The sequence below is a fragment of the Salmo trutta genome, chromosome 30, assembly GCF_901001165.1.
Source record: "Salmo trutta chromosome 30, fSalTru1.1, whole genome shotgun sequence".
NCBI lineage: Eukaryota > Metazoa > Chordata > Actinopteri > Salmoniformes > Salmonidae > Salmo > Salmo trutta.
The window spans coordinates 5,657,470-5,684,835 of NC_042986.1; the positions used below are offsets into that span (position 1 = coordinate 5,657,470).

The 27,366-nt window shown below is 46.0% G+C and overlaps 2 protein-coding genes and 2 long non-coding RNA genes across 4 annotated transcripts; 2 read left to right on the forward strand and 2 right to left on the reverse strand.

Moving 5' to 3' along the window:
* The first annotated feature begins 470 nt into the window (after positions 1 to 470).
* On the forward strand, positions 471 to 2,672 carry LOC115168990 (uncharacterized). Its single transcript, XM_029724584.1, has 6 exons — positions 471 to 640; positions 773 to 818; positions 949 to 1,046; positions 1,189 to 1,673; positions 2,106 to 2,312; positions 2,447 to 2,672. The coding sequence occupies exons 1-6, from the start codon at positions 531 to 533 to the stop codon at positions 2,611 to 2,613; spliced, it is 1,113 nt and encodes a 370-aa protein (XP_029580444.1). The 5' UTR covers positions 471 to 530; the 3' UTR covers positions 2,614 to 2,672.
* Positions 2,673 to 7,253: 4,581 nt separating this feature from the next.
* LOC115168991 (uncharacterized) lies at positions 7,254 to 8,424 on the reverse strand. The gene is made up of 3 exons (XR_003870795.1): positions 8,217 to 8,424; positions 7,589 to 7,859; positions 7,254 to 7,344 (listed from the first exon to the last, which is right to left on the reverse strand). It is a non-coding gene; the product is annotated as an uncharacterized LOC115168991 (long non-coding RNA).
* A 10,318-nt stretch (positions 8,425 to 18,742) lies between these two features.
* Positions 18,743 to 21,715, forward strand: LOC115168848 (uncharacterized). The gene is made up of 6 exons (XM_029724385.1): positions 18,743 to 19,849; positions 19,982 to 20,027; positions 20,159 to 20,256; positions 20,399 to 20,883; positions 20,992 to 21,414; positions 21,549 to 21,715. Exons 1-6 carry the CDS (start codon positions 19,740 to 19,742, stop codon positions 21,713 to 21,715), a joined length of 1,329 nt encoding a protein of 442 aa, XP_029580245.1. The 5' UTR covers positions 18,743 to 19,739.
* A 2,557-nt stretch (positions 21,716 to 24,272) lies between these two features.
* Positions 24,273 to 25,515, reverse strand: LOC115168993 (uncharacterized). The gene is made up of 2 exons (XR_003870799.1): positions 25,366 to 25,515; positions 24,273 to 24,399 (listed from the first exon to the last, which is right to left on the reverse strand). It is a non-coding gene; the product is annotated as an uncharacterized LOC115168993 (long non-coding RNA).
* Positions 25,516 to 27,366: the final 1,851 nt, after the last annotated feature.

A 27,366-nucleotide genomic window follows, 5' to 3' on the forward strand; every position in this document is an offset into this window, starting at 1 on the left:
AACATATTGGACGACTCCACAGTCAGTGATCATTATCGACTTTAAGTCATTCCTGTTATCTCTAGAGCATCCCGTATATCTATAGCGCTGCATTTCTTCCCCATCTTACCATGGATAGGGTTTGGTGCATTCCAGAGTTCACTTATGGTCCCACAAAGGTAATCTTAGGAGAAATTCATTTTAGCATAGTGTAAATCCCTGTGCATAATGTGCATAACAAAGAATCATTATTTTCATTATCTTCAAAGGAATTCTGTAGAAGCAGCCTTTATTTTCAGACTCTGCAGGCCTGCTGGGAGGAAACATATTACAATAAACAGGTAAGATTCATCCCACAAAAACATAAACAACAGAAAGAGAGTTGTATTTCAAGACAGTTTAGAGAAGTTGGTCATAAGAGTTCTTAATATCACTTGCAAATTGTCACGCATGAGTAGTTGTGAAATGTTGCAAGAGACCCTTCTGAAAGCACATGATATGGTATTTCGTGGCATGGTCTCACACCTTACCTCATCTTGCAGAAGAAGCTCATGGTTCACTATCTGCTGCTCCAGAGTCAAGGCCAGGTCCCGCCACATGTCACCACGGAGCACATGAGCAACTGGCTGGTGTCTCAGGGCAAAAAATCCCTTAGGGAGAGGTGAGTACCACGTCAGCGCTCACCTTCACTGCCATTCCCTGCCACCAGCAGCACTCCAAGAGGTGTGGGTAAAATTAACAACAGAAAAATCAGAAGCCAGGAAAGTTGAATTGCTCTGTGTTTTATTTGAAGGGTGTGGAAGGAAACCCTGGAGGAGGGAAATGACCTCGCTCGGCTGGTAAGAGAATGAGAGTTAGAGACTTACCACAAGTCAGTGAGCTCTTTACTGGCCTTTCAACAACTAGTTAGCACAGCAGAATAGATCTGTGTGAAATTACACTAATGGGACTTCCTGTTTCATACCGCAGGCCTGGGAAGTAAACACTTGCCTAAAAATGATGGACATAGAGCACGAGGCTTTCTGCAAGCTCCGCCGCTCCATGCACTCCACCTCGCCAGCTGACATGTGAGTTCCATGTACTGCCCTGCATATGACTTGATCCATTTATCTATACATCTGGAACTACGCAGAAACAGACTAAGACTGTGTTCTCTGTGAGCACACTGCACATTGTTTAGCTTTGTCTTCTCCTTTTTGTTGATTTCAGCGATCCTAAAGTCCACAGCATCGTGGAGAGAGCTGTGAGGAACATTCTGGGCGAGCAGTCCAATGATCCCCGTAGCAACCTGCTCAGCCCATCTCAGGTGGTGGTGGAGGTTGTGCCCAGGCTCCTCCTGGCCCTGTGGCTTCAGCCAGAGGAAGGCCATTCAGAGCACCCAATGCTAATAAGCGGGATGGCCGTGGGCATGGTGGCGGCCGTAGTGGAGAAGCTTTCCAGCATGTTAAAGGACCCTTCACATCACATCCCTTTCTCCAGGGCTGCTGCTTTTGACTCTGTGCGGTCGATCCTCGGGAGAATCAGTCAGTCCTTCTCCACGGATGACCTCCAGAGCCCTTTGTATATGAGCTCTGTCTGTGCCTTTGTGGCGGACGAGGTGCAGAGCTGCTTCCAGCCCCCTGCAGCCACCCTACCAGTCCCCCCTGTCCTCCCGGTGGCCGTCTCCACCACACAACCAGCTGACATCCAAGCAGGTGAGTAGCAATGATAGAGAGCACACTGACAGATGCCTGTTCTGATGATATCTTGGTGCCTTGTAGTAGTAGAGATCATCAGGATTGTTGTTGTCACCCATAACACAGACCCGGCTTCTTCCCACCTGGAGGTTGTGGACATCACCCCCAAAACAGAGGCAGACCCGGCTTGTTCCCACCTGGAGGTTGTGGACATCACCCCTAAGACAGAGGCAGACCCGGCATCTTCCCACCTGGAGGTTCAAGACATCACCCCAAAAACAGAGGCAGACCCGGCTTGTTCCCACCTGGAGGTTGTGGATATCACCCCTAAGACAGAGGCAGACCCGGCATCTTCCCACCTGGAGGTTGTGGATATCACCCCTAAGACAGAGGCAGACCCGGCATCTTCCCACCTGGAGGTTCAAGACATCACCCCAAAAACAGAGGCAGACCCGGCTTCTTCCCACCTGGAGGTTGTGGACATCACCCCTAATACAGAGGCAGACCCGGCTTCTTCCCACCTGGAGGTTGTGGACATCACCCCTAATTCAGAGGCAGAGCCCATCTCTTCCCTCTTGGGGGTTGTGGATGTCACACCTGAAGAAAGGACTCTCACGATGGCTGTCTTCACCACTCTGCCAGCTGACATCCAAGCAGGTGAGTAACACTTAGAGAGCACTCTGACAGGTGCCGTTTGTCATGACATCTTAGGAGAACCTTTCAACTGGCCAGTGGTTAGAAGCTACGGTTTGCATTTGATTACATTCTGTTCCTCTTTTTTCCCTTTTCAGAGGATGTTGCTGTGGTCATCCTGGATGTCACTCCACACGTCACCAAGGATGTGACACTGGATGTTCCATGCAGAGCTAGGAAAGGGGCAGTCCGGCGATTTTTTTGCAGGCTTTGGAGGGCAGTGTGCTGCTGCGCCTGCTACAGGGAAGAGGAGGAACAATATTAATTATTCATCAGACCTTCAGAAATGGGATTGAACCATAGACCATTAAATTATTTGCATTGTAATTGGACTCAATTCTGCTTTTTCTTCTGTTTACTACTTAATTTCAGAACTTTTCTATAACCTTTCACTTTGCAAAGTGTGGAGTAGGTTGTGTAAATAAGTGGGAAACATCCCAATTTTAATGCTTTTAATAATTTACTTTGTACATTTAAAAAATATTATTTGACAACAAAAAAACGAAGGGAAAGGAAAATGACAGACGGAAGGGAGGGTGGTGTTATTTTATCTAAATCATCAGGTGTACGCCGACCCCAGCTAAGTAACTCATGCAAAGATTTAAAGCGCAATGATGTGTTTTATCTCCAGTACATTGCCATGATTGTCAGTTATGTAGCCGCTCTACTGATAATCTCAGTGCGTCCTTGCTGGGATGACACAATAAATCTACTGCCGGAGAATATCAACACAAAATACATTGGTTCACCGTTCCACGGGAGCGGACAGTACACAGCATACCATAATGTTCTGAATAATGGCCAAGTCTACCTCGCTCCCTATTCCACTGACCCGCTTAGGCATAACAAACACAAGCCCAACAGTTATCGGAAACTGTTAAATTACCTGTTCACTACTGTTAATGTTGCGACAGTTCGTTTCTGGTAACAGAACAAAATAGTCAGCACATAGTAACTTCTGATTTAGCTGTACTTTAATTAATGCAAACACGTGTGTGGTATATGTGTGGTTCGTATATATACGGTCTCGCTGTTTTACCTCGCAGGGCAAAACAGAGAAGAGAGCGACACATCATATTGTTCTCTCTTTTATACTGAGAGATATTTCCCGCTCAATGCTGGCCTGTCCGAGGGAGGAGGAGCGTGGTTTAAACTTGCTCCTCCTGTCGTAGGCGTGTACGCTGATCCCAGCGTCGTGACGCACTTCCTGTTGCCGGTTGTAGTTCTTCTTGTCTTCAACAGTTGATTTACTCGTAGTTTATGTACTTAGCATAGCTTCCCCAGTATATTATTAAGGTTATGCATACAAATAGCCAGTTCAACCCTAACACTACCCTCCTGCTCTCCGGGGATGTGTAACTCAATCCTGGGCCTAACATCACCGAACCAGCGATACTCACTGAAGTGGAAAGCAGTGGATGGCCTCGTCCACTGATCGTCGCCGCTGTGGAAGTGGGGGAGTGCTATGGTCCCATGGTTTCTCTCGACTCATCCGGCTCCAGGATAGATTTTGACTCTTCAAACAAACACAAGTCGCTATATACGATCCCTGACTTTGTTTCTGGTACGCAAGCTGTTTTAATTAGTTCCCCGCATCCAGTGCAAGCGGGAGGGATTGTTAATTGCGCTACCGAACTGCCCCTAATCAAAACGAAACAAAACGGCCTAAACCCAGCCGTCAGAAAACACAGAAAATCTAACTTTTTTCAATGTGTCAATCCCACTATCTGAGCAGCTAACCGATCGCTGCAGCTGTACATAGTCCATCTGTAAATAGCCCACCCAATCTACCTACCTCATCCCCATATTGTTTTTATTTACTTTCCTGCTCTTTTGCACACCAGTATCACTACTTACACACCATCATCTGCTCATCATCATCTGCTCATCTATCACTCCAGTGTTAATCTGCTAAATTGTAATTACTTTGCTACTATGGCCTATTTATTGCCATACCTCCTCATGCCATTTGCACACACTGTATATAGACTTTCTTTTTTCTATTGTGTTATTGACTGTACGCTTGTTTATTCCATGTAACTCTGTGTTGTCGTTTCTGTCGCACTACTTTGCTTTATCTTGGCCAGGTCGCAGTTGTAAATGAGAACTTGTTCTCAACTAGCTTACCTGTTTAAATAAAGGTGAAATAATAAAATAAAAACTCTCGAGTCATCTGGGACCCATGAGCTAAGCCCAAGGGACTACTAGGGGGGCACTTGAACATTCGTAGTGTCATTCCAAAAAGTGATCAAATTCAACATCTTCTCACAGACTCCAACCTTGACTTCCTCTGCCTTTCAGATACATGGCTCCATAAAAACTCAATCTAACACAGGATGCAGTCGAAATAGCAATAGCCTTCAATTCCTACTTTATTGACTCAGTCAGGGTACTGACACAGAGCCCCTCCACTGGTTTCTTGGGCTCAGTGCTAGTGAATGACGCTCAACCTGTCTTCATCATAAGGGAGATTTCTGAGTCATAGGTGAACAAGGTGATTAGCTCACTAAAGAACTCTAAAGCCAATGATGTGTTTGGCGCCTCCTGTTCAGCCTGTACATTAATGATCTGCCTTCTGTCTGTACTGGGTCTGAAGTTCAAATGTATGCAGACGATGCAGTGATATATGTGCATGCCAAGAGCAAACAACAAGCTGCACAAGAACTCACTACTGTAATGGTCCACGTTACAAAGTGGCTCAGTGACTCGTGTTTGCATCTCAATGTGAAAAAAACTGTCTGCATGTTCTTCACAAAGAGGGCAACAGATGCTACTGAGCCAGATGTCTATATGTCAGGGGAGAAGCTCCAGGTGGTATCTGATTTTAAGTACCTTGGCATCATACTTGATTCCAATCTCTCTTTTAAAAAGCATGTGGAAAAAGGTCATTCAAATAACCAAATTCAACCTAGCTAATTTCTGATAGACACTAAATTGTTTGACTACAGAGGTAGCAAAACTGTACTTCAAATCTATGATACTCCCCCACTTAACATACTGCTTGACTAGTTGGGCCCAAGCTTGCTGTACAACATTAACACCTATTCAGTCTGTCTACAAACAGGCTCTCAAAGTGCTTGATAGGAAGCCCAATAGCCATCATCACTGTTACATCCTCAGAAAGCATGAGCTCCTGAGTTGGGAAAATCTTGTGCAATACACCGACGCATGTCTTGTAATCAAGATCCTAAATGGCCTGGCTCCCCCTCCACTCAGTATTTTTGTTAAACAGAAAACCCAAACATATGGCAGCAGATCCACAAGGTCTGCCATGAGAGGTGACTGTATAGTTAGTTCCCTTAAGGAAAAGCACCTTTAGTAAATCCGCTTTCTCTGTGAGAGCTTCCCATGTCTGGAATACACTGCAATCAGACACACATAACTGCAACACCTGTCACACTTTCACAAAAAGGATGAAGACATGGCTAAAGGTCAATCAGATTTGTGAACATAATCCCTAGCTGTGTATTGCCGCTTTCCATGTTGTCTGTTGTCTGTAGCTTGTGAGGTGTGGAAACACTTTGTTGCTTTTATGGATTTTGTCTTGTTGCTTTTTGTTCTATGTTGCTGTCTGTATGCTACGTCTTGCTTGTCCTATGTTGCTCTGCGTGTGCTCACTGCTCAATGATTGTAAGTATTGTCATTGTTTTTTAATAACCTGCCTAGGGACTGCGGTTGAAAATTAGCCGGCTGGCTAAAACAGGCACTTTAAGCCAAACGTTGATTAATGTGCACTGTCCCTGTAAAAATAAAATAAACTCAAACCAATGTTGAGTTGAGGTGTAACCAAAAACTTGAATCATCATAGAAAAGGAAAAAGCGCAACTCTTGCTCACTATAAAAAATGCATAGTTTTATTCAAGCAAGGTTAAAAGATTAACGTTTCGGCCTAGTCTATGACGATATGCAAGTTGTGTTTGCCCAGGAAAAGGGTGACCCAGATTCACCCTGGTTCTTGAGGGTTGAAGACAGTGAAAAATTATCATTACGTAAATGGGACTTTTCAATTCTTGAAAAAAAATCTTTAATGAACATGAATTTAAATACAATTGAATTGAGGATCAGAGCAGGCAGGCTGACTGGCTAGCCCTGAAGGCCCTCTGCCTCTACCTCTGTGTGGTTCATCTCAACCAAGAGGTTGTGTGGGTTGTCTTTCTCTCTGTGGGTGTGAATCACTATGACTTCTCCCTCTGCCTGCCATTTGGCTGATCAGAAGCCTTCTGCTCTTTCTTGCTCACATTAACAGGAGGAATGGCCTCTGGGGTAACCTCCTCCTCTACCTAACGCCTCTTCCACCTCCTCTTTCTGACTGTGTTCAACTGAGGTCACTCGTTCTCTCTCCCTGGGTGTTGGATAGTTCCTCCTCCTCTGTGTCTTTGTGAGTTTGGAGGGGGTTACCCTGTTCCGGCTCCCTCTAAGAGTGTGCACCTTAATCTCTTTCGGTGTGTTGAGGTGTTCAGTGGTTTTTGGAGGGAGTCTGAAGTTCGATCTCTAGCGATGAGTGTGGGGGCTGTCCCGTGGTGGTGTCCCCCTCCCTCCTAAGGAGGCACTGAGACATGTGATGAGTCCAAGGAGTGATGAGTCCAAGGAGTCAAGACAAAATATTTACGTGCTTTTCAACGGGGCATGGTAATAGGTGCCAGGGGTACCAGTTTGTGTCAAGAACTGCAACGCTGCTGGGTTTTTTACGCTGAACAGTTTCCCGTGTGTATCAAGAATGGTCCACCACTCAAAACACATACAGCCAACTTGAAACAACTGTGGGAAGCATTGGAATCAACATGGCCCAGCATCCCTGTGAATGTTTTGTACACTCAGTACATTAATAGTATTGGTACCGTGTTCTTGCCGTAACCTGTAAAGCTGGAGCAGCCTGCGAGGCAGGGGGAGGTGTAGGTGATGCCGTTGTCTGAACACACAGGGTCCCACTCCCCAGCCAAGCAGGAGCAGTCTCTGTTACACTCTGACAACAGGCTGCCATCGTACACCAGGGGACCTGGGGGACAGAGAAAATGGCTGGTAATAATGATGTTTAAATAATTGTTGCTGAACAATCATTGGCATAGGCACAGTGACAAAACAGCCAGGAATCCTGGCTCAGTAACAACCATACTGTATATTCCCACAAGAGGAAGCCCCGGCACAAGCCCATGTGTGTTTTGGTCTAACTCTCCCTCATATTCCACTGATCAAAACTTTTGTTTTTATCAACCCACCAACCAATCAGATGTCATATTTACCCGTTGTGGGACACGGTTAGACCAGCCACCTTAACGTTGTCACACTTAGTGCCAGACTGCAGAGGGAGGAGGAGGTAGGCCATGAAGGAGGTGACGAAAGACAGCTGGGCTCCAGACATAACGCCAAGCTTATACCTCTTCATCAGTAGACCTCCCAGGAATATCCCCACCGCACGCACAGGCAGGTTCAACTCACCTGGAAAAGTTATACTCACACGTCTTTAGTGCTACCAGTGTGCTGGAGTTTCATTTCCACTCATGTTCAACAAACCTACAGGGGATGGGAGAACAAAAAAGTGTATTAAATGCAATTCAACATCAGTACTGACAGGGGGGAACATTTCAGTTGGAGCATGTCCAGGATTCTATGGCTTCGTTGAGACAGGCAGCCCAATTCAGTAATTGTTTTGAGTAATTGGTCTTTTGACCAATCAGATATGCTCTGAAAAAGAGCTGATGCAAAAATATCTAATGTGATTGATCAAAAGACCAATTAGTGGAGAAAATATCAGAATTGGGCTGCCTGTCTAAACGCATCCCTTGTCTCTCTGTCTCTGACCCAAACCTCAGTCCTTGCATCGATTACAGAGGGCTGAAAAGGATTAGGATCAAGAATCGTTACCCCTACCCGATGTCCGCCGCCTTGGAGTTGGCCCTAGGAGCCCAATTCTTCACCAAACTGGACCTCCGCAACGCTTAAAATCTGGTGAGAATCAGGGAGGGAGATGAGTGGAAAACTGCCTTTAACACCCCTAGTGGTCACTGAGTATTTAGTCATGACCTTCGGAATATCGAACTCACCGGCAGTCTTTCAAGCATTGATCAATGACACTCTTATGGATATGTTGAATCGGATCGTCTTTGTTTACCTCGACGACATCCTGATCTTCTCCAAAAACCCTTCCGGAACACATAAGGCCCTGTTCCACCTCACTCAAGCCGGTTTTTGCTGGAATCCCGAGGCTGACAGGGCATTCATAGAGCTCAAGGGACGTTTCACCTCCGAACCCATTCCTCGTTCATCCTGATCCTACTCGTCCCTTTGTGGTAGAGGTGGACGCCTCGGACACCGGAGCTGGTGCGGTCCTTTCACAGCGGAACGAGGAACGAGGAGGACAAGAAACTGCATCCATGCGCAGTTTTTTTAAATTTTTAAACAAAAAATGGCATATCAGTTTGGATACTAGGCTGCAACAACATAGCAGCACAAAAAACAATGTTAGGGGTTTGACAGTAGAGTCATGGACAAACGCCAGTCAATCAATTAATAGGAACAACTATAAAACTGGACAATATTAAGAGCAGACTGATTGAACCACAAAAAAATGGATCATACTGTAGTCTGTATCTGGTTTTTACTACATGAATTCTCAAGCAACTCAATGTTATTGTTGATACCCATCTCAAAGCTGCCGTCTATGAGTCCGATGAGAGAGCTGGACAGGTCAAAGTGTCTCTCTGAGTGATGGCACTCTTCATGTAGGTCCCTGACAGAGCTTTGGTGAAGTAGGCGAAAAACGACAGGGACACGATGAACTGCTGACAAACACAAGAGAGAGAACATTAGTGTGTGTTTGTCCGTGTGTATGTGCATGCGTGGATGCGTGTGCAGACAGAGTGCATGTGTAGCTGAGGTGGCCTGCAATAGTAAAAAGAACGGACACAAGTTTATGTCTGCAAAGTTCTGCCGCTTTCTTTATTCTGAAGAATGTTTTTTTTCTCTTGTTCAACTGTCTATTTTCTTGTTAGTACTTTGAAAATATTCACATCAAACAAGTGCACACTTTAAATTACACAACATAAATGCACTTTACCTAAAGCAGAATTAAATAATGTTCCACAAATAACCCTGTCTTAGTGTATGGTTTCACATGAAAACCACAATGTATTTCACATTCATACAATAGAAACATCTATATATGAAACCGTAAATAACTGAATGTTTTTCTATATACCACTACCTCTATAGAAAACTGACAACAATACATTCAGCTTTAAGATAGTGGCACCTCCAGAAAATTGTCTCTCTCTCACTGTATGCACTAAAAGACCACCAGACTGAGCGTGCTCGGCCAGTTTACCAGCTAGTGAGCACAATTTTACACCAAAAAACCAATAACAACTCAGAAATCCCTAACAAATGGATTCTTTATAAAAATCTCATAGACAAAATCCAGTACAAGTAAGCTACTCAGTAAACATAGTCTCTGTGACTTGTAAATCGTTTTTTACCTCAGCTAGCATCAAGCTAACATATACTCTCACTCAATGTAAATCACGTTCTTCTCTCACTCAGTTCGACACAAAGCCAAAACAAGACCTTTCCTAACGTGATAATAACTTGACAAAGTTGTTAAATAGCATGTTATTACATATTGTGTATATATTTGAACGTTTGGAAGTTCTATTACATACCTGTAATAGTAAAAAGAACAGACCCAGTTTACCTCAGTAAAGTTCTGATCCTTATTCTGCAGAATGGTGAGCGCTTGGCCAGAACTTGCTGTTTCTCCAGCTACAACAGTGCAACAGCGCCATCTATTGGCCTGATGGCCTGCTAACGCTAAAGTATGTAGAAAATGCAATTTAGATTAATTAAGACAAATACATAAACAATTTGGCGGGGGAGGGGGGGGGTATAATAAATGGGTGTCTGTTTTTAGTGACTTTGTTTTCAACCCATTACACATGCACAATCATACCTGTGCGTTTTAAAGCATTATTAATTAAGAACCTTGAGTGTGGAACTGCATGGACGTTTGGTGGCCTGCTTGTCAGGGACACACAGTTCCTGTACGCTGGTCAGCTTTGCTCTGTCCTCTGCTGAATCACCCATCCTATCCAGTCAGATACGCAAAAAACACATACATTTCACATGTGAACACGGGAAGTGATCCAAAAACATGTTTTCATATAATCTTATGTGAAGATAATGTGATAACATGTAAAGCAACATGTGATTACATTAAACTACACATGGGATTACATTAAACTACATTAAACTACACATGTGAATACGTGATCACGTTGTGTTCCAAAACATGTTTTCACATGATTTCACATAAAATGTAAGTTGAAATCATGTGGTTTTTCTGTAAGGACAGGAATATAAGATGCATTTTAATGTTATGTTTGATGTTACATGATCTTGAAAATGCAATGTTCTTTGAGGTACTTCCATGTTCCTTTCCATGTATTTTCCATTTTACTTTCCCTCAGTCCTTTTCACTTTCCTTGGCAAAACAAGCTCTGTCTCCGTCAAGACTTATTCAGAGCCACCATGAATCCAGGGGTGCAAAGCTCTTGGAGACTTACCCAGAAAGATTCAGAGCTTTAATCACTGCCAAAGGTGATTCTAACATGTATTGTGAACACTTATGTAAATGAGATATTTATGTATTTCATTTTCAATAGATTTGAAAGAAATTCAAAAAATATGTTTTCACCTTGTCATTATGGGGTACTGTCTGTAGCTGGGTGAGATGATACAAAAAACTATAATTTAATCCATTTGGAATTCAGGCTGTAAGAAAACGAAATGAGGAATAAATTAAGGGGTATGAACACTTTCTGAAGGCACTGTATATCTGCAAGAAAGTGATAAATGAGCGACTCTTTGAAAGGGGGTCATAGAAACATTACCTTATTTAAAAAAAAATTGCTATCATGCTATAATCAGCATAGTTTCTCAGACCAAATCCTCATTCTGTTAAATAAAGTAAAATACACACTACAGGGAATGCAAAAAAAAATGGCTTCTGCAAAGCACATATACATTGTCCAATCAACATCCACACATTGATTTCATTCTTCGGGTCTTTATTCAAACACAAACACACTTGGAATAACATGCTCTTTCAGTGTCTTGTTGCAAGTTGTGCAATGGTCAAAAGTCTGAAAAGTTGCTAAATCTAGCAACAAAATTGCTAAATTGGCATCACTGCTCTGAATGCTCCGAGGGTGAAACGCACTGAATTAGCGCACTTTGAGTACCTTCTTGCGCTCCGAAGTGAATTTGTTACCAAGTCTAGAATTGTGAAACGCAGGTTAGCGTTTTTCGTCATGCATCTTGTTCTGAGGGACACATTGGTTTGGAGCAAGCAGTCGCACTTCGCTTCGCTCCACAGGCCATACAAACGCTTCACACCGCGTGGCCGCTGCCACTCTAACCTGGTGGTCCCAGCGCGCACGACCCACGTGGAGTTCCAGGTCTCCGGCAGCCTCTGGAACTGCCGGTCTGCGGCCAACAAGCCTGAGTTCATCTCAAGCTATGCTACCCTCCAGTCCCTAGACTTCCTGGCGCTGACGGAAACATGGATTACCACAGATAACACTGCTACTCCTACTGCTCTCTCCTCGTCTGCCCACGTGTTCTCGCATACCCCTAGAGCATCGAGCCAGCGGGGTGGTGGCACTGGAATCCTCATCTCTCCCAAGTGGACATTCTCTCTTTCTCCCCTGACCAATCTGTCTATCTCCTCATTTGAATTCCATGCTGTCACAGTTACCAGCCCTTTCAAGCTTAACATCCTTATCATTTATCGCCCTCCAGGTTCCCTTGGAGAGTTCATCAATGAGCTTGACGCCTTGATAAGTTCCTTTCCTGAGGATGGCTCACCTCTCACAGTTCTGGGTGACTTTAACCTCCCCACGTCTACCTTTGACTCATTCCTCTCTGCCTCCTTCTTTCCACTCCTCTCCTCTTTTGACCTCACCCCCTCACCTTCCCCCCCTACTCACAAGGCAGGCAATACGCTTGACCTCATCTTTACTAGATGCTGTTCTTCCACTAATCTCATTGCAACTCCCCTCCAAGTCTCCGACCACTACCTTGTATCCTTTTCCCTCTCGCTCTCATCCAACACTTCTCACTCTGCCCCTACTCGGATGGTATTGCGCCGTCCCAACCTTCGCTCTCTCTCTCCCGCTACTCTCTCCTCTTACATCCTATCATCTCTTCCCTCTGCTCAAACCTTCTCCAACCTATCTCCTGATTCTGCCTCCTCAACCCTCCTCTCCTCCCTTTCTGCATCCTTTGATTTTCTCTGTCCCCTATCCTCCAGGCCGGCTCGGTCCTCCCCTCCTGCTCCGTGGCTCGACGACTCACTGCGAGCTCACAGAACAGGGCTCCGGGCAGCCGAGCGGAAATGGAGGAAAACTCGCCTCCCTGCGGACCTGGCATCCTTTCACTCCCTCCTCTCTACATTCTCCTCTTCTTCTCTGCTGCTAAAGCCACTTTCTACCACTCTAAATTCCAAGCATCTGCCTCTAACCCTAGGAAGCTCTTTGCTACCTTCTCCTCCCTCCTGAATCCTCCTCCCCCTCTCCCCCCTCCTCCCTCTCTGCGGATGACTTCGTCAACCATTTTGAAAAGAAGGTTGACGATATCCGATCCTCGTTTGCTAAGTCAAACGACACCGCTGGTCCTGCTCACACTGCCTTACCCTGTGCTTTGACCTCTTTCTCCCCTCTCTCTCCTGATGAAATCTCGCGTCTTGTGACGGCCGGCTGCCCAACAACCTGCCCACTTGACCCTATCCCCTCCTCTCTTCTCCAGACCATTTCCGGAGACCTTCTCCCCTACCTCACCTCGCTCATCAACTCATCCTTGACCGCTGGCTACGTCCCTTCCGTCTTCAAGAGAGCGAGAGTTGCACCCCTTCTGAAAAAACCTACACTCGATCCCTCCGATGTCAACAACTACAGACCAGTATCCCTTCTTTCTTTTCTCTCCAAAACTCTTGAACGTGCCGTCCTTGGCCAGCTCTCCTGCTATCTCTCTCAGAATGACCTTCTTGATCCTAATCAGTCAGGTTTCAAGACTGGGCATTCAACTGAGACTGCTCTTCTCTGTGTCACGGAGGCTCTCCGCACAGCTAAAGCTAACTCTCTCTCCTCTGCTCTCATCCTTCTAGACCTATCTGCTGCCTTTGATACTGTGAACCATCAGATCCTCCTCTCCACCCTCTCCGAGTTGGGCATCTCCGGCGCGGCCCACGCTTGGATTGCGTCCTACCTGACAGGTCGCTCCTACCAGGTGGCGTGGCGAGAATCTGTCTCCGCACCACGTGCTCTCACCACTGGTGTCCCCCAGGGCTCTGTTCTAGGCCCTCTCCTATTCTCGCTATACACCAAGTCACTTGGCTCTGTCATATCCTCACATGGTCTCTCCTATCATTGCTATGCAGACGACACACAATTAATCTTCTCCTTTCCCCCTTCTGATAACCAGGTGGCGAATCGCATCTCTGCATGTCTGGCAGACATATCAGTGTGGATGACGGATCACCACCTCAAGCTGAACCTCGGCAAGACGGAGCTGCTCTTCCTCCCGGGGAAGGACTGCCCGTTCCATGATCTCGCCATCACGGTTGACAACTCCCTTGTGTCCTCCTCCCAGAGTGCTAAGAACCTCGGCGTGATCCTGGACAACACCCTGTCGTTCTCCACTAACATCAAGGCGGTGACCCGATCCTGTAGGTTCATGCTCTACAACATTCGCAGAGAACGACCCTGCCTCACACAGGAAGCGGCGCAGGTCCTAATCCAGCCACTTGTCATCTCCCGTCTGGATTACTGCAACTCGCTGTTGGCTGGGCTCCCTGCCTGTGCCATTAAACCCCTACAACTCATCCAGAACGCCGCAGCCCGTCTGGTGTTCAACCTTCCCAAGTTCTCTCACGTCACCCCGCTCCTCCGCTCTCTCCACTGGCTTCCAGTTGAAGCTCGCATCCGCTACAAGACCATGGTGCTTGCCTACGGAGCTGTGAGGGGAACGGCACCTCCGTACCTTCAGGCTCTGATCAGGCCCTACACCCAAACAAGGGCACTGCGTTCATCCATCTCTGGCCTGCTCGCCTCCCTACCTCTGAGGAAGCACAGTTCCCGCTCAGCCCAGTCAAAACTGTTCGCTGCTCTGGCACCCCAATGGTGGAACAAGCTCCCTCACAACGCCAGGACAGCGGAGTCAATCACCACCTTCCGGAGACACCTGAAACCCCACCTCTTTAAGGAATACCTGGGATAGGATAAAGTAATCCTTCTAACCCCCTCCCCCTTTAAAAGATTTAGATGCACTATTGTAAAGTGGTTGTTCCACTGGATATCATAAGGTGAATGCACCAATTTGTAAGTCGCTCTGGATAAGAGCGTCTGCTAAATGACTTAAATGTAATGTAAATGTGTGTGAGAGATTAGCATTAATGTGTGTGTATGTGTGTGGGGTCAAGTTTGGACGGTCGTACATATGCAAATAGCCGAGATTATGTATATATATATATATACAAATGTATAATTGAAACTGACTTATCAAACTACACTGTACAGCTTTAGTGTGTCTGTGCATCATAGGTACAACTGTAAGCAATTCCGTTCTCAGATGTCTGGGAGAAACAAAATGAAAAACGCCTGTTAGACCATTACAATGCGGACTGTCATGCATTTTTACTATTAGCAACAAGACAACGAAGTGATACGTGCCATGGAGACTTATAACGGATACTTTCCCAAAACCAAAAGTTCCCACGCTGAGCGATATTGTTTACTACACTATTATGCATACAATCCAAGTCATACATTTATTGTCATTCATACTCTTATTTGTAACCGAATATCTTTGCAAAAGTGTTCATTGTGTCAATTCAGAGCTCGGAAATATTGGAATAATGTGCTTAAGGGGACTGACACTCAAGGCGCACAACAGGATAACACAACAACCACATTTTCAATTGACAATCATTGCTTTAAATGGATGTGGTCAATAGATTTGTATAGGCATATATAAACAATGTATTTAACTTGTAAACCAAGGTTGGATTAGTAGGTCTAAGCAACATGCACCTGGATAATCGCGTCATGAATCGGGACGGGCTCCTACGTCCTCATATACACATTATGACATAATAAAGAGCTTAATCTTTCACGAAATATAGACATAGAAGCATACCCAATTATACAGGTTCTACACATTCCATTTCTCCATGGCAATAGAATGTAAACATTCTATTTTGCGCCAAACATCGCCTACAACTCAATTCTAAGTGCAACATATTGGACGACTCCACAGTCAGTGATCATTATCGACTTTAAGTCATTCCTGTTATCTCTAGAGCATCCCGTATATCTATAGCGCTGCATTTCTTCCCAATCTTACCATGGATAGGGTTTGGTGCATTCCAGAGTTCACTTATGGTCCCACAAAGGTAATCTTAGGAGAAATTCATTTTAGCATAGTGTAAATCCCTGTGCATAATGTGCATAACAAAGAATCATTATTTTCATTATCTTCAAAGGAATTCTGTAGAAGCAGCCTTTATTTTCAGACTCTGCAGGCCTGCTGGGAGGAAACATATTACAATAAACAGGTAAGATTCATCCCACAAAAACATAAACAACAGAAAGAGAGTTGTATTTCAAGACAGTTTAGAGAAGTTGGTCATAAGAGTTCTCACTCTGCCCCTACTCGGATGGTATTGCGCCGTCCCAACCTTCGCTCTCTCTCTCCCGCTACTCTCTCCTCTTACATCCTATCATCTCTTCCCTCTGCTCAAACCTTCTCCAACCTATCTCCTGATTCTGCCTCCTCAACCCTCCTCTCCTCCCTTTCTGCATCCTTTGATTTTCTCTGTCCCCTATCCTCCAGGCCGGCTCGGTCCTCCCCTCCTGCTCCGTGGCTCGACGACTCACTGCGAGCTCACAGAACAGGGCTCCGGGCAGCCGAGCGGAAATGGAGGAAAACTCGCCTCCCTGCGGACCTGGCATCCTTTCACTCCCTCCTCTCTACATTCTCCTCTTCTTCTCTGCTGCTAAAGCCACTTTCTACCACTCTAAATTCCAAGCATCTGCCTCTAACCCTAGGAAGCTCTTTGCTACCTTCTCCTCCCTCCTGAATCCTCCTCCCCCTCTCCCCCCTCCTCCCTCTCTGCGGATGACTTCGTCAACCATTTTGAAAAGAAGGTTGACGATATCCGATCCTCGTTTGCTAAGTCAAACGACACCGCTGGTCCTGCTCACACTGCCTTACCCTGTGCTTTGACCTCTTTCTCCCCTCTCTCTCCTGATGAAATCTCGCGTCTTGTGACGGCCGGCTGCCCAACAACCTGCCCACTTGACCCTATCCCCTCCTCTCTTCTCCAGACCATTTCCGGAGACCTTCTCCCCTACCTCACCTCGCTCATCAACTCATCCTTGACCGCTGGCTACGTCCCTTCCGTCTTCAAGAGAGCGAGAGTTGCACCCCTTCTGAAAAAACCTACACTCGATCCCTCCGATGTCAACAACTACAGACCAGTATGCCTTCTTTCTTTTCTCTCCAAAACTCTTGAACGTGCCGTCCTTGGCCAGCTCTCCTGCTATCTCTCTCAGAATGACCTTCTTGATCCTAATCAGTCAGGTTTCAAGACTGGGCATTCAACTGAGACTGCTCTTCTCTGTGTCACGGAGGCTCTCCGCACAGCTAAAGCTAACTCTCTCTCCTCTGCTCTCATCCTTCTAGACCTATCTGCTGCCTTTGATACTGTGAACCATCAGATCCTCCTCTCCACCCTCTCCGAGTTGGGCATCTCCGGCGCGGCCCACGCTTGGATTAAGTCCTACCTGACAGGTCGCTCCTACCAGGTGGCGTGGCGAGAATCTGTCTCCGCACCACGTGCTCTCACCACTGGTGTCCCCCAGGGCTCTGTTCTAGGCCCTCTCCTATTCTCGCTATACACCAAGTCACTTGGCTCTGTCATATCCTCACATGGTCTCTCCTATCATTGCTATGCAGACGACACACAATTAATCTTCTCCTTTCCCCCTTCTGATAACCAGGTGGCGAATCGCATCTCTGCATGTCTGGCAGACATATCAGTGTGGATGACGGATCACCACCTCAAGCTGAACCTCGGCAAGACGGAGCTGCTCTTCCTCCCGGGGAAGGACTGCCCGTTCCATGATCTCGCCATCACGGTTGACAACTCCCTTGTGTCCTCCTCCCAGAGTGCTAAGAACCTCGGCGTGATCCTGGACAACACCCTGTCGTTCTCCACTAACATCAAGGCGGTGACCCGATCCTGTAGGTTCATGCTCTACAACATTCGCAGAGAACGACCCTGCCTCACACAGGAAGCGGCGCAGGTCCTAATCCAGCCACTTGTCATCTCCCGTCTGGATTACTGCAACTCGCTGTTGGCTGGGCTCCCTGCCTGTGCCATTAAACCCCTACAACTCATCCAGAACGCCGCAGCCCGTCTGGTGTTCAACCTTCCCAAGTTCTCTCACGTCACCCCGCTCCTCCGCTCTCTCCACTGGCTTCCAGTTGAAGCTCGCATCCGCTACAAGACCATGGTGCTTGCCTACGGAGCTGTGAGGGGAACGGCACCTCCGTACCTTCAGGCTCTGATCAGGCCCTACACCCAAACAAGGGCACTGCGTTCATCCATCTCTGGCCTGCTCGCCTCCCTACCTCTGAGGAAGCACAGTTCCCGCTCAGCCCAGTCAAAACTGTTCGCTGCTCTGGCACCCCAATGGTGGAACAAGCTCCCTCACAACGCCAGGACAGCGGAGTCAATCACCACCTTCCGGAGACACCTGAAACCCCACCTCTTTAAGGAATACCTGGGATAGGATAAAGTAATCCTTCTAACCCCCTCCCCCTTTAAAAGATTTAGATGCACTATTGTAAAGTGGTTGTTCCACTGGATATCATAAGGTGAATGCACCAATTTGTAAGTCGCTCTGGATAAGAGCGTCTGCTAAATGACTTAAATGTAATGTAAATGTGTGTGAGAGATTAGCATTAATGTGTGTGTATGTGTGTGGGGTCAAGTTTGGACGGTCGTACATATGCAAATAGCCGAGATTATGTATATATATATATATACAAATGTATAATTGAAACTGACTTATCAAACTACACTGTACAGCTTTAGTGTGTCTGTGCATCATAGGTACAACTGTAAGCAATTCCGTTCTCAGATGTCTGGGAGAAACAAAATGAAAAACGCCTGTTAGACCATTACAATGCGGACTGTCATGCATTTTTACTATTAGCAACAAGACAAAGAAGTGATACGTGCCATGGAGACTTATAACGGATACTTTCCCAAAACCAAAAGTTCCCACGCTGAGCGATATTGTTTACTACACTATTATGCATACAATCCAAGTCATACATTTATTGTCATTCATACTCTTATTTGTAACCGAATATCTTTGCAAAAGTGTTCATTGTGTCAATTCAGAGCTCGGAAATATTGGAATAATGTGCTTAAGGGGACTGACACTCAAGGCGCACAACAGGATAACACAACAACCACATTTTCAATTGACAATCATTGCTTTAAATGGATGTGGTCAATAGATTTGTATAGGCATATATAAACAATGTATTTAACTTGTAAACCAAGGTTGGATTAGTAGGTCTAAGCAACATGCACCTGGATAATCGCGTCATGAATCGGGACGGGCTCCTACGTCCTCATATACACATTATGACATAATAAAGAGCTTAATCTTTCACGAAATATAGACATAGAAGCATACCCAATTATACAGGTTCTACACATTCCATTTCTCCATGGCAATAGAATGTAAACATTCTATTTTGCGCCAAACATCGCCTACAACTCAATTCTAAGTGCAACATATTGGACGACTCCACAGTCAGTGATCATTATCGACTTTAAGTCATTCCTGTTATCTCTAGAGCATCCCGTATATCTATAGCGCTGCATTTCTTCCCCATCTTACCATGGATAGGGTTTGGTGCATTCCAGAGTTCACTTATGGTCCCACAAAGGTAATCTTAGGAGAAATTCATTTTAGCATAGTGTAAATCCCTGTGCATAATGTGCATAACAAAGAATCATTATTTTCATTATCTTCAAAGGAATTCTGTAGAAGCAGCCTTTATTTTCAGACTCTGCAGGCCTGCTGGGAGGAAACATATTACAATAAACAGGTAAGATTCATCCCACAAAAACATAAACAACAGAAAGAGAGTTGTATTTCAAGACAGTTTAGAGAAGTTGGTCATAAGAGTTCTTAATATCACTTGCAAATTGTCAGGCATGAGTAGTTGTGAAATGTTGCAAGAGGCCCTTCTGAAAGCACATGATATGGTATTTCGTGGCATGGTCTCACACCTTACCTCATCTTGCAGAAGAAGCTCATGGTTCACTATCTGCTGCTCCAGAGTCAAGGCCAGGTCCCGCCACATGTCACCACGGAGCACATGAGCAACTGGCTGGTGTCTCAGGGCAAAAAATCCCTTAGGGAGAGGTGAGTACCACGTCAGCGCTCACCTTCACTGCCATTCCCTGCCACCAGCAGCACTCCAGGAGGTGTGGGTAAAATTAACAACAGAAAAATCAGAAGCCAGGAAAGTTGAATTGCTCTGTGTTTTATTTGAAGGGTGTGGAAGGAAACCCTGGAGGAGGGAAATGACCTCGCTCGGCTGGTAAGAGAATGAGAGTTAGAGACTTACCACAAGTCAGTGAGCTCTTTACTGGCCTTTCAACAACTAGTTAGCACAGCAGAATAGATCTGTTGTGAAATTACACTAATGGGACTTCCTGTTTCATACCGCAGGCCTGGGAAGTAAACACTTGCCTAAAAATGATGGACATAGAGCACGAGGCTTTCTGCAAGCTCCGCCGCTCCATGCACTCCACCTCGCCAGCTGACATGTGAGTTCCATGTACTGCCCTGCATATGACTTGATCCATTTATCTATACATCTGGAACTACGCAGAAACAGACTAAGACTGTGTTCTCTGTGAGCACATTGCACATCGTTTAGCTTTGTCTTCTCCTTTTTGTTGATTTCAGCGATCCTAAAGTCCACAGCATCGTGGAGAGAGCTGTGAGGAACATTCTGGGCGAGCAGTCCAATGATCCCCGTAGCAACCTGCTCAGCCCATCTCAGGTGGTGGTGGAGGTTGTGCCCAGGCTCCTCCTGGCCCTGTGGCTTCAGCCAGAGGAAGGCCATTCAGAGCACCCAATGCTAATAAGCGGGATGGCCGTGGGCATGGTGGCGGCCGTAGTGGAGAAGCTTTCCAGCATGTTAAAGGACCCTTCACATCACATCCCTTTCTCCAGGGCTGCTGCTTTTGACTTTGTGCGGTCGATCCTCGGGAGAATCAGTCAGTCCTTCTCCACGGATGACCTCCAGAGCCCTTTGTATATGAGCTCTGTCTGTGCCTTTGTGGCGGACGAGGTGCAGAGCTGCTTCCAGCCCCCTGCAGCCACCCTACCAGTCCCCCCTGTCCTCCCGGTGGCCGTCTCCACCACACAACCAGCTGACATCCAAGCAGGTGAGTAGCAATGATAGAGAGCACACTGACAGATGCCTGTTCTGATGATATCTTGGTGCCTTGTAGTAGTAGAGATCATCAGGATTGTTGTTGTCACCCATAACACAGACCCGGCTTCTTCCCACCTGGAGGTTGTGGACATCACCCCTAATACAGAGGCAGACCCGGCTTGTTCCCACCTGGAGGTTGTGGATATCACCCCTAAGACAGAGGCAGACCCGGCATCTTCCCACCTGGAGGTTGTGGATATCACCCCTAAGACAGAGGCAGACCCGGCATCTTCCCACCTGGAGGTTCAAGACATCACCCCAAAAACAGAGGCAGACCCGGCTTCTTCCCACCTGGAGGTTGTGGACATCACCCCTAATACAGAGACAGATCCGGCTTCTTCCCACCTGGAGGTTGTGGACATCACCCCTAATTCAGAGGCAGAGCCCATCTCTTCCCTCTTGGGGGTTGTGGATGTCACACCTGAAGAAAGGACTCTCACGATGGCTGTCTTCACCACTCTGCCAGCGAACATCCAAGCAGGTGAGTAACACTTAGAGAGCACTCTGACAGGTGCCGTTTGTCATGACATCTTAGGAGAACCTTTCAACTGGCCAGTGGTTAGAAGCTACGGTTTGCATTTGATTACATTCTGTTCCTCTTTTTTCCCTTTTCAGAGGATGTTGCTGTGGTCATCCTGGATGTCACTCCACACGTCACCAAGGATGTGACACTGGATGTTCCATGCAGAGCTAGGAAAGGGGCAGTCCGGCGATTTTTTTGCAGGCTTTGGAGGGCAGTGTGCTGCTGCGCCTGCTACAGGGAAGAGGAGGAACAATATTAATTATTCATCAGACCTTCAGAAATGGGATTGAACCATAGACCATTAAATTATTTGCATTGTAATTCTGCTTTTCTTCTGTTTACTACTTAATTTCAGAACTTTTCTATAACCTTTCACTTTGCAAAGTGTGGAGTAGGTTGTGTAAATAAGTGGGAAACATCCCAATTTTAATGCTTTTAATAATTGACTTTGTACATTTAAAAAACATTATTTGACAACAAAAAAACGAAGGGAAAGGAAAATGGCAGACGGAAGGGAGGGTGGTGTTATTTTATCTAAATCATCAGGTGTACGCCGACCCCAGCTAAGTAACTCATGCAAAGATTTAAAGCGCAATGATGTCTTTTATCTCCAGTACATTGCCATGATTGTCAGTTATGTAGCCGCTCTACTGATAATCTCAGTGCGTCCTTGCTGGGATGACACAATAAATCTACTGCCGGAGAATATCAACACAAAATACATTGGTTCACCGTTCCACGGGAGCGGACAGTACACAGCATACCATAATGTTCTGAATAATGGCCAAGTCTACCTCGCTCACTATTCCACTGACCCGCTTAGGCATAACAAACACAAGCCCAACAGTTATCGAAAACTGTTAAATTACCTGTTCACTACTGTTAATGTTGCGACGGTTCGTTTCTGGTAACAGAACAAAACTCAAAACGCCCCAAAACATGTGGATATTGTGGATACAAAGTGCATGGCGAACAAGGAAATTGCCCAGCTAAAGGCAAACAGTGTACTAAATGTGGTAAATGGAATCACTTTGCAAAAGTGTGCAGAGCTTACCGTGGAAAAACAGTACACACAGTGAGTGAAGATGAAATGTCAATCAAAGAGTCAAATGATGATGAACTGTTTATTGATTCAGTGACACAAAAAAGTCACATATCAGAGACAGAGCAAGCCTTTGCTGACATTGAGATAGGAACACAAGGCACAAAGCTAAAGTTCAAACTAGACACTGGTGCACAAGTAAACATTATTCCTCTGAATAAGTACCGCAACTTGACATCTGAGTGCGAGCTACAGCCCACCATGCGCAGACTGACTGGTTATGGTGGTGAACAGCTCCCAGTAAAAGGCACATGCACTTTCAAATGCAAATACAAGGAAAGTGACATGATGTTGGACTTTTACGTTGTTGACACTAGAGCACCTGCAGTGCTAGGTCTTAAAGCATGTTACCCCTGAACATTGATCTTTTAGATTTTAGATTGCAAGATGGCAGTGTCTGTTTTAGTTGTACCTGGACAGACAGATGACATGATAGTTGGATCTAACGCCATAAAACACATAATGCACCACCCTTCCTCCACAGGGGTAACCTGCTTTGGCTCTTGTGGCGCGATGGGTAACGTTGCTTCGGTGGGTGTCAGTTGTTGATGTGTGCAAGGGTCCCTGGTTTGAGCCCGGGTTGGGGCGAAGAGAGGGACGGAACCTACACTGTTACATTGATGCTGTTGACCTGGATCATTGGTTGCTGCGGAAAAAGGAGGAGGTCAAAGGGGGGGGTGAGTGTGTGTCACCGATGTGAAATGGCTAGTTAGTTAGCGGTGGTGCGCGCTAATAGCGTTTCAATCGGTGACGTCACTCGCTCTGAGACTTGAAGTAGGGTTTCCCCTTGCGTCGCAAGGGCCGTGGCTCTTGTGGCGCGATGGGTAACGTTGCTTCGGTGGGTGTCAGTTGTTGATGTGTGCAAGGGTCCCTGGTTCGAGCCCGGGTTGGGGCGAAGAGAGGGACGGAACCTACACTGTTACATTGGATCAATGTTCAAGTCATATTCATACTTAGGCTGTGCCTGGTTGCCCCCACAGCCTACAAGAACTACTTGAGTTGGCTTTCTAGACTCTGGTTTTATCACATTACATCTCAGAAGTGTGTCTTCAGCTGACTCACTTAACGTGCAGGTCATAGACCCACTATCGATCAGAGCTTGAAGTTCTACAATTTCTTGCACCATTACTGGAACATAGAAAAGACTGTCATTACTCTCTATTTTTGGATAAATCACCTCAGTTTTCATTGTGTTTCCAGTCCTTATATTCTTGCACCATTACTGGAACATAGAAAAGACTGTCATTACTCTCTATTTTTGGATAAATCACCTCAGTTTTCATTGTGTTTCCAGTCCTTATATCTGTATTGTTCTGTGGAGGTGTAACATGTTCGCCCACACCGCCCCCCTCTTGGCGTGAGCATGTTAGTTTAAAGCGGGGCCAGGGGGAGCCTCGGCAGTTGCCTCTCCAACTTGTTTTCTTGCTGGACATTCAAAGCCTCTGTGGCCTGTCCTGTGACACTTGAAACATAACCCCTCCTTAAAGCAGTGCGACTGAGTTGAATGGTCTGAGGCCTTACAAATTCTACAGGGACCAGCAGCAGTATTAGTTTGTGGCGTTCTGGCTGAAGTTCTCCTTTGATTTTGTTCCTGGGTTGACAGGAGCTTTTCCAGGAGAGAAATCACTTTGTTCAATGGAGCCTGATCACTGTTAGTGGGTGTGGCTGAATTATTTTGACCGACTGCTTGTTGTTGAGTCATACACCAAGCGTCGGGGGTCATCACAACTTCTACCTTGGCAGTACTTTGCGCCCTGTGTCTGGCTGATTGTTTGTCTCGGTGATGGCTGTCAATCATTGCCTGCAAATCTCCAACGGTCCAATTTTCAATAGGCCTGCACCTAAGAGCGGCATATAGTGCCGGATCAGGGCAGTGCTTAACAAACATCATGGTCACCTCGTGACCTGGATCATCCACTCTTTTTCCCTGTCTTTGCAAGCACTCATTGGCAAGGTCAATTGCTTTGTTCAGTCTAACCCAATAATCCAAGCAGCTCTCTGACTGTCTTGGTAAGGTTTCATAGAAGTATCCTAATGGGATTGTTGATGAGATTGCCTCTCCAAAGTGCTGCCTCAAGATATTGTATATGGCTTCAGGATCTCTGCTTATGTTAACAAGAGGGTTTCCACGGAGCCCAATTCTGACTATGTCTTTAGCCCGCCCCATTAGTCTGTCCTGTATTTCTTGTCCCTGTTCTGATATACTGCATCCCTTCTTTTTCTAGTAAGCTTGCATAAGTTCTTGCCATTCAGTCACTGTGCACCGGTCTGTGCTATCACCCCGGAAGTGGGGTGGTTCTCTGACGTCTGACTTCAGAATTAGGTTGACCTTTGACCAATCAGGTATTTCTACTATTGGTTGGGGAGGGGAAGTGCTTGGACCAGCCCCTGCTAGACTAGCGGCAACTTGATTACCTATTTCACTGCCCAGTTGTTTGACTAACTCTGCTAGGGCTTGCAATTGGGTTCGGTTTTAATTTTCACCCCCTATGGCCTTCTGGGACTCTTCACTGTCATCGTTGCCTGGTTGGCTACTGCTAACATGCTCTGGTTGGCTACTACTGACACTTGGCACTCTAGTGTCGACTGCTGGGTATCTAAGAGGACTGGCTCTAGCACTATGTTCCCCCATACTGGCCAACTGAGCCCCCCGCCCCACCCCAGTGGCCATACCTTGTGAACCTCTCACAGTAACACCAACCGGAGTAACATGTACATTGTTATCACCAACACCTGATATGTCTTCTCTCTCCTGTTCTGTAATCTCACACAACTGAGGCATATGCAACATATTGTCCAAAGTTCACCTTGCCCTCAAATGTTTTAAACGTGTGATGTCGATCCAGTTCTGTGTAGGAGTCCCCCGGCGATCTGCTGCAGCTGATCTGTTGATCCGGGTCACGGCACCAATCTGTAGCGGGTTTCTTATGCACCACAGGAGAACCCAGAATTGAAGAGCGACACCACTGCTGTCTTTAAGGCTTTTATGTTGATCTGCTGCAATAGTATTATGAAAAGACAGGACAGGAACACATCAGTCTCCAATGCAACGCCTGACAAGTTGTTCTTTCTCTCTCAGTGTTTTCTCAGACTCTCACAATCACACATAAAGCCATAATGTATAGTATAAAATAATAACCAGTCCTTAATACAAAGAATGTATAATCTTAATTCTTAGACAATAGAACCATACCTGCAATAGTATTATGAAAAGACAGGACAGGAACACATCAGTCTCCAATGCAACGCCTGACAAGTTGTTCTACACAGGAGCATGAAGAAAGGTAAAACACATATCCTGTCTCACATCCCCAATACATTGCTAGGTACTTTCAGTGTTGATAGTAGCAAAATACAACAACTCATGTACAAAACCACTGCAACACAAACAAGTTACAACGTAAAATCGCCTTAGAGGGCAAAAACTACATCCCCCATAATGCACCACCATCACTAGTCGGCAGCTCAGCTAGCCTTCTGCATCACAGAAAGTCATGCTAGCTAGCAACACTTTTAGCACTGTGTAACTATATTAATAACAACAATAAAACTCTGAAAGTTACGTGTTTCGATAGTCTCACATCCCCTTATAACAATATCTACAGCATTAACCTTGGGACGTTTTATTTATTTCACGTTACGGACTTCTACAAAGGAGTAATCTGCAACCCGTACCTTTCTCTCTCGGTGTTTTCTCAGACTGAGGAGAGCGGGAGCTAAGGGTAGTACCAGGGTGTTAGTAGGTGACGTAAGCACCCAGATAAAATACATTTAATGAAACAAAACCTGAAGATGTTAACATCATTCAGCTACTGTAGCTGCCTACCTAACATCAACAGGCATCACCAGTAGCGCAACAATTAAAATTAGAAACCAAAAGTAAAGTTCCTGGCGATCTGACTCCCCCCTTCTGTCTGAACTTGGAATATTCCTGTTCGCGGGCTTTGGCCACTGACCCTCAACCTGATTGTTCTGTTCTGCGTTGTGTACTATTCTAATAATTTGAAGTTTGCTGGAATAACCATTTTAACTCTACTACATTTAGACATGGACCTCATCAAGCTAGTTTTATCAGTAACAGCACCAGTAGAGACAGGAAATGTACTGGAGGAGTTTGCTGATGTCTTTACAGGAATAGGATTATTCCTAGGAGAATGTACCATTTACCTTGACCCAGACGCAACCCCTGTGGTCTACCCCCCGAGAAAGATTCCCCTTGCTCTCCGTGCCCGTCTGAAGAAAGAGTTGGAGAGCATGGAGCAATCTGACATAGTCACCAAGGTTACAGAACCGACCGACTGGGTAAACGCGTTAGTGGTGGTGGAGAAACCACGCACAGGCAAGCTCCGAGTATGCCTCGACCCAAGAGACTTGAACAAGGCTATCAAACGGCCCCATTACCCTTTACCGACGCTAGATGGCATCACACACAAGCTAGCGGGAGCACACTACTTCAGTGTCATGGACGCTAAATCAGGCTACTGGGCTATCAAGCTCACAGAAGAGTCATCTAAGCTCACAACATTCAACACACCGTTTGGACGCTACAGGTTCCGTCGCCTGCCTTTTGGGATTATCTCAGCCCAAGACGAGTTTCAGCGAAAGATCGACGAAGTGTACGAAGGCCTCGACGGAGTTGTGGCAATTGTGGATGACATCCTTGTCTATGGTCGAACCAAAGAGGAGCACGACCGAAACCTCCGCGCGATGCTGCAAAGATCCCGCGAGAGAGGAGTCCGGCTCAACCCAGAGAAGAGCACAGTCGGCGCTACAGAGGTCAGCTACTTCGGACATCTTCTCACAGCGAA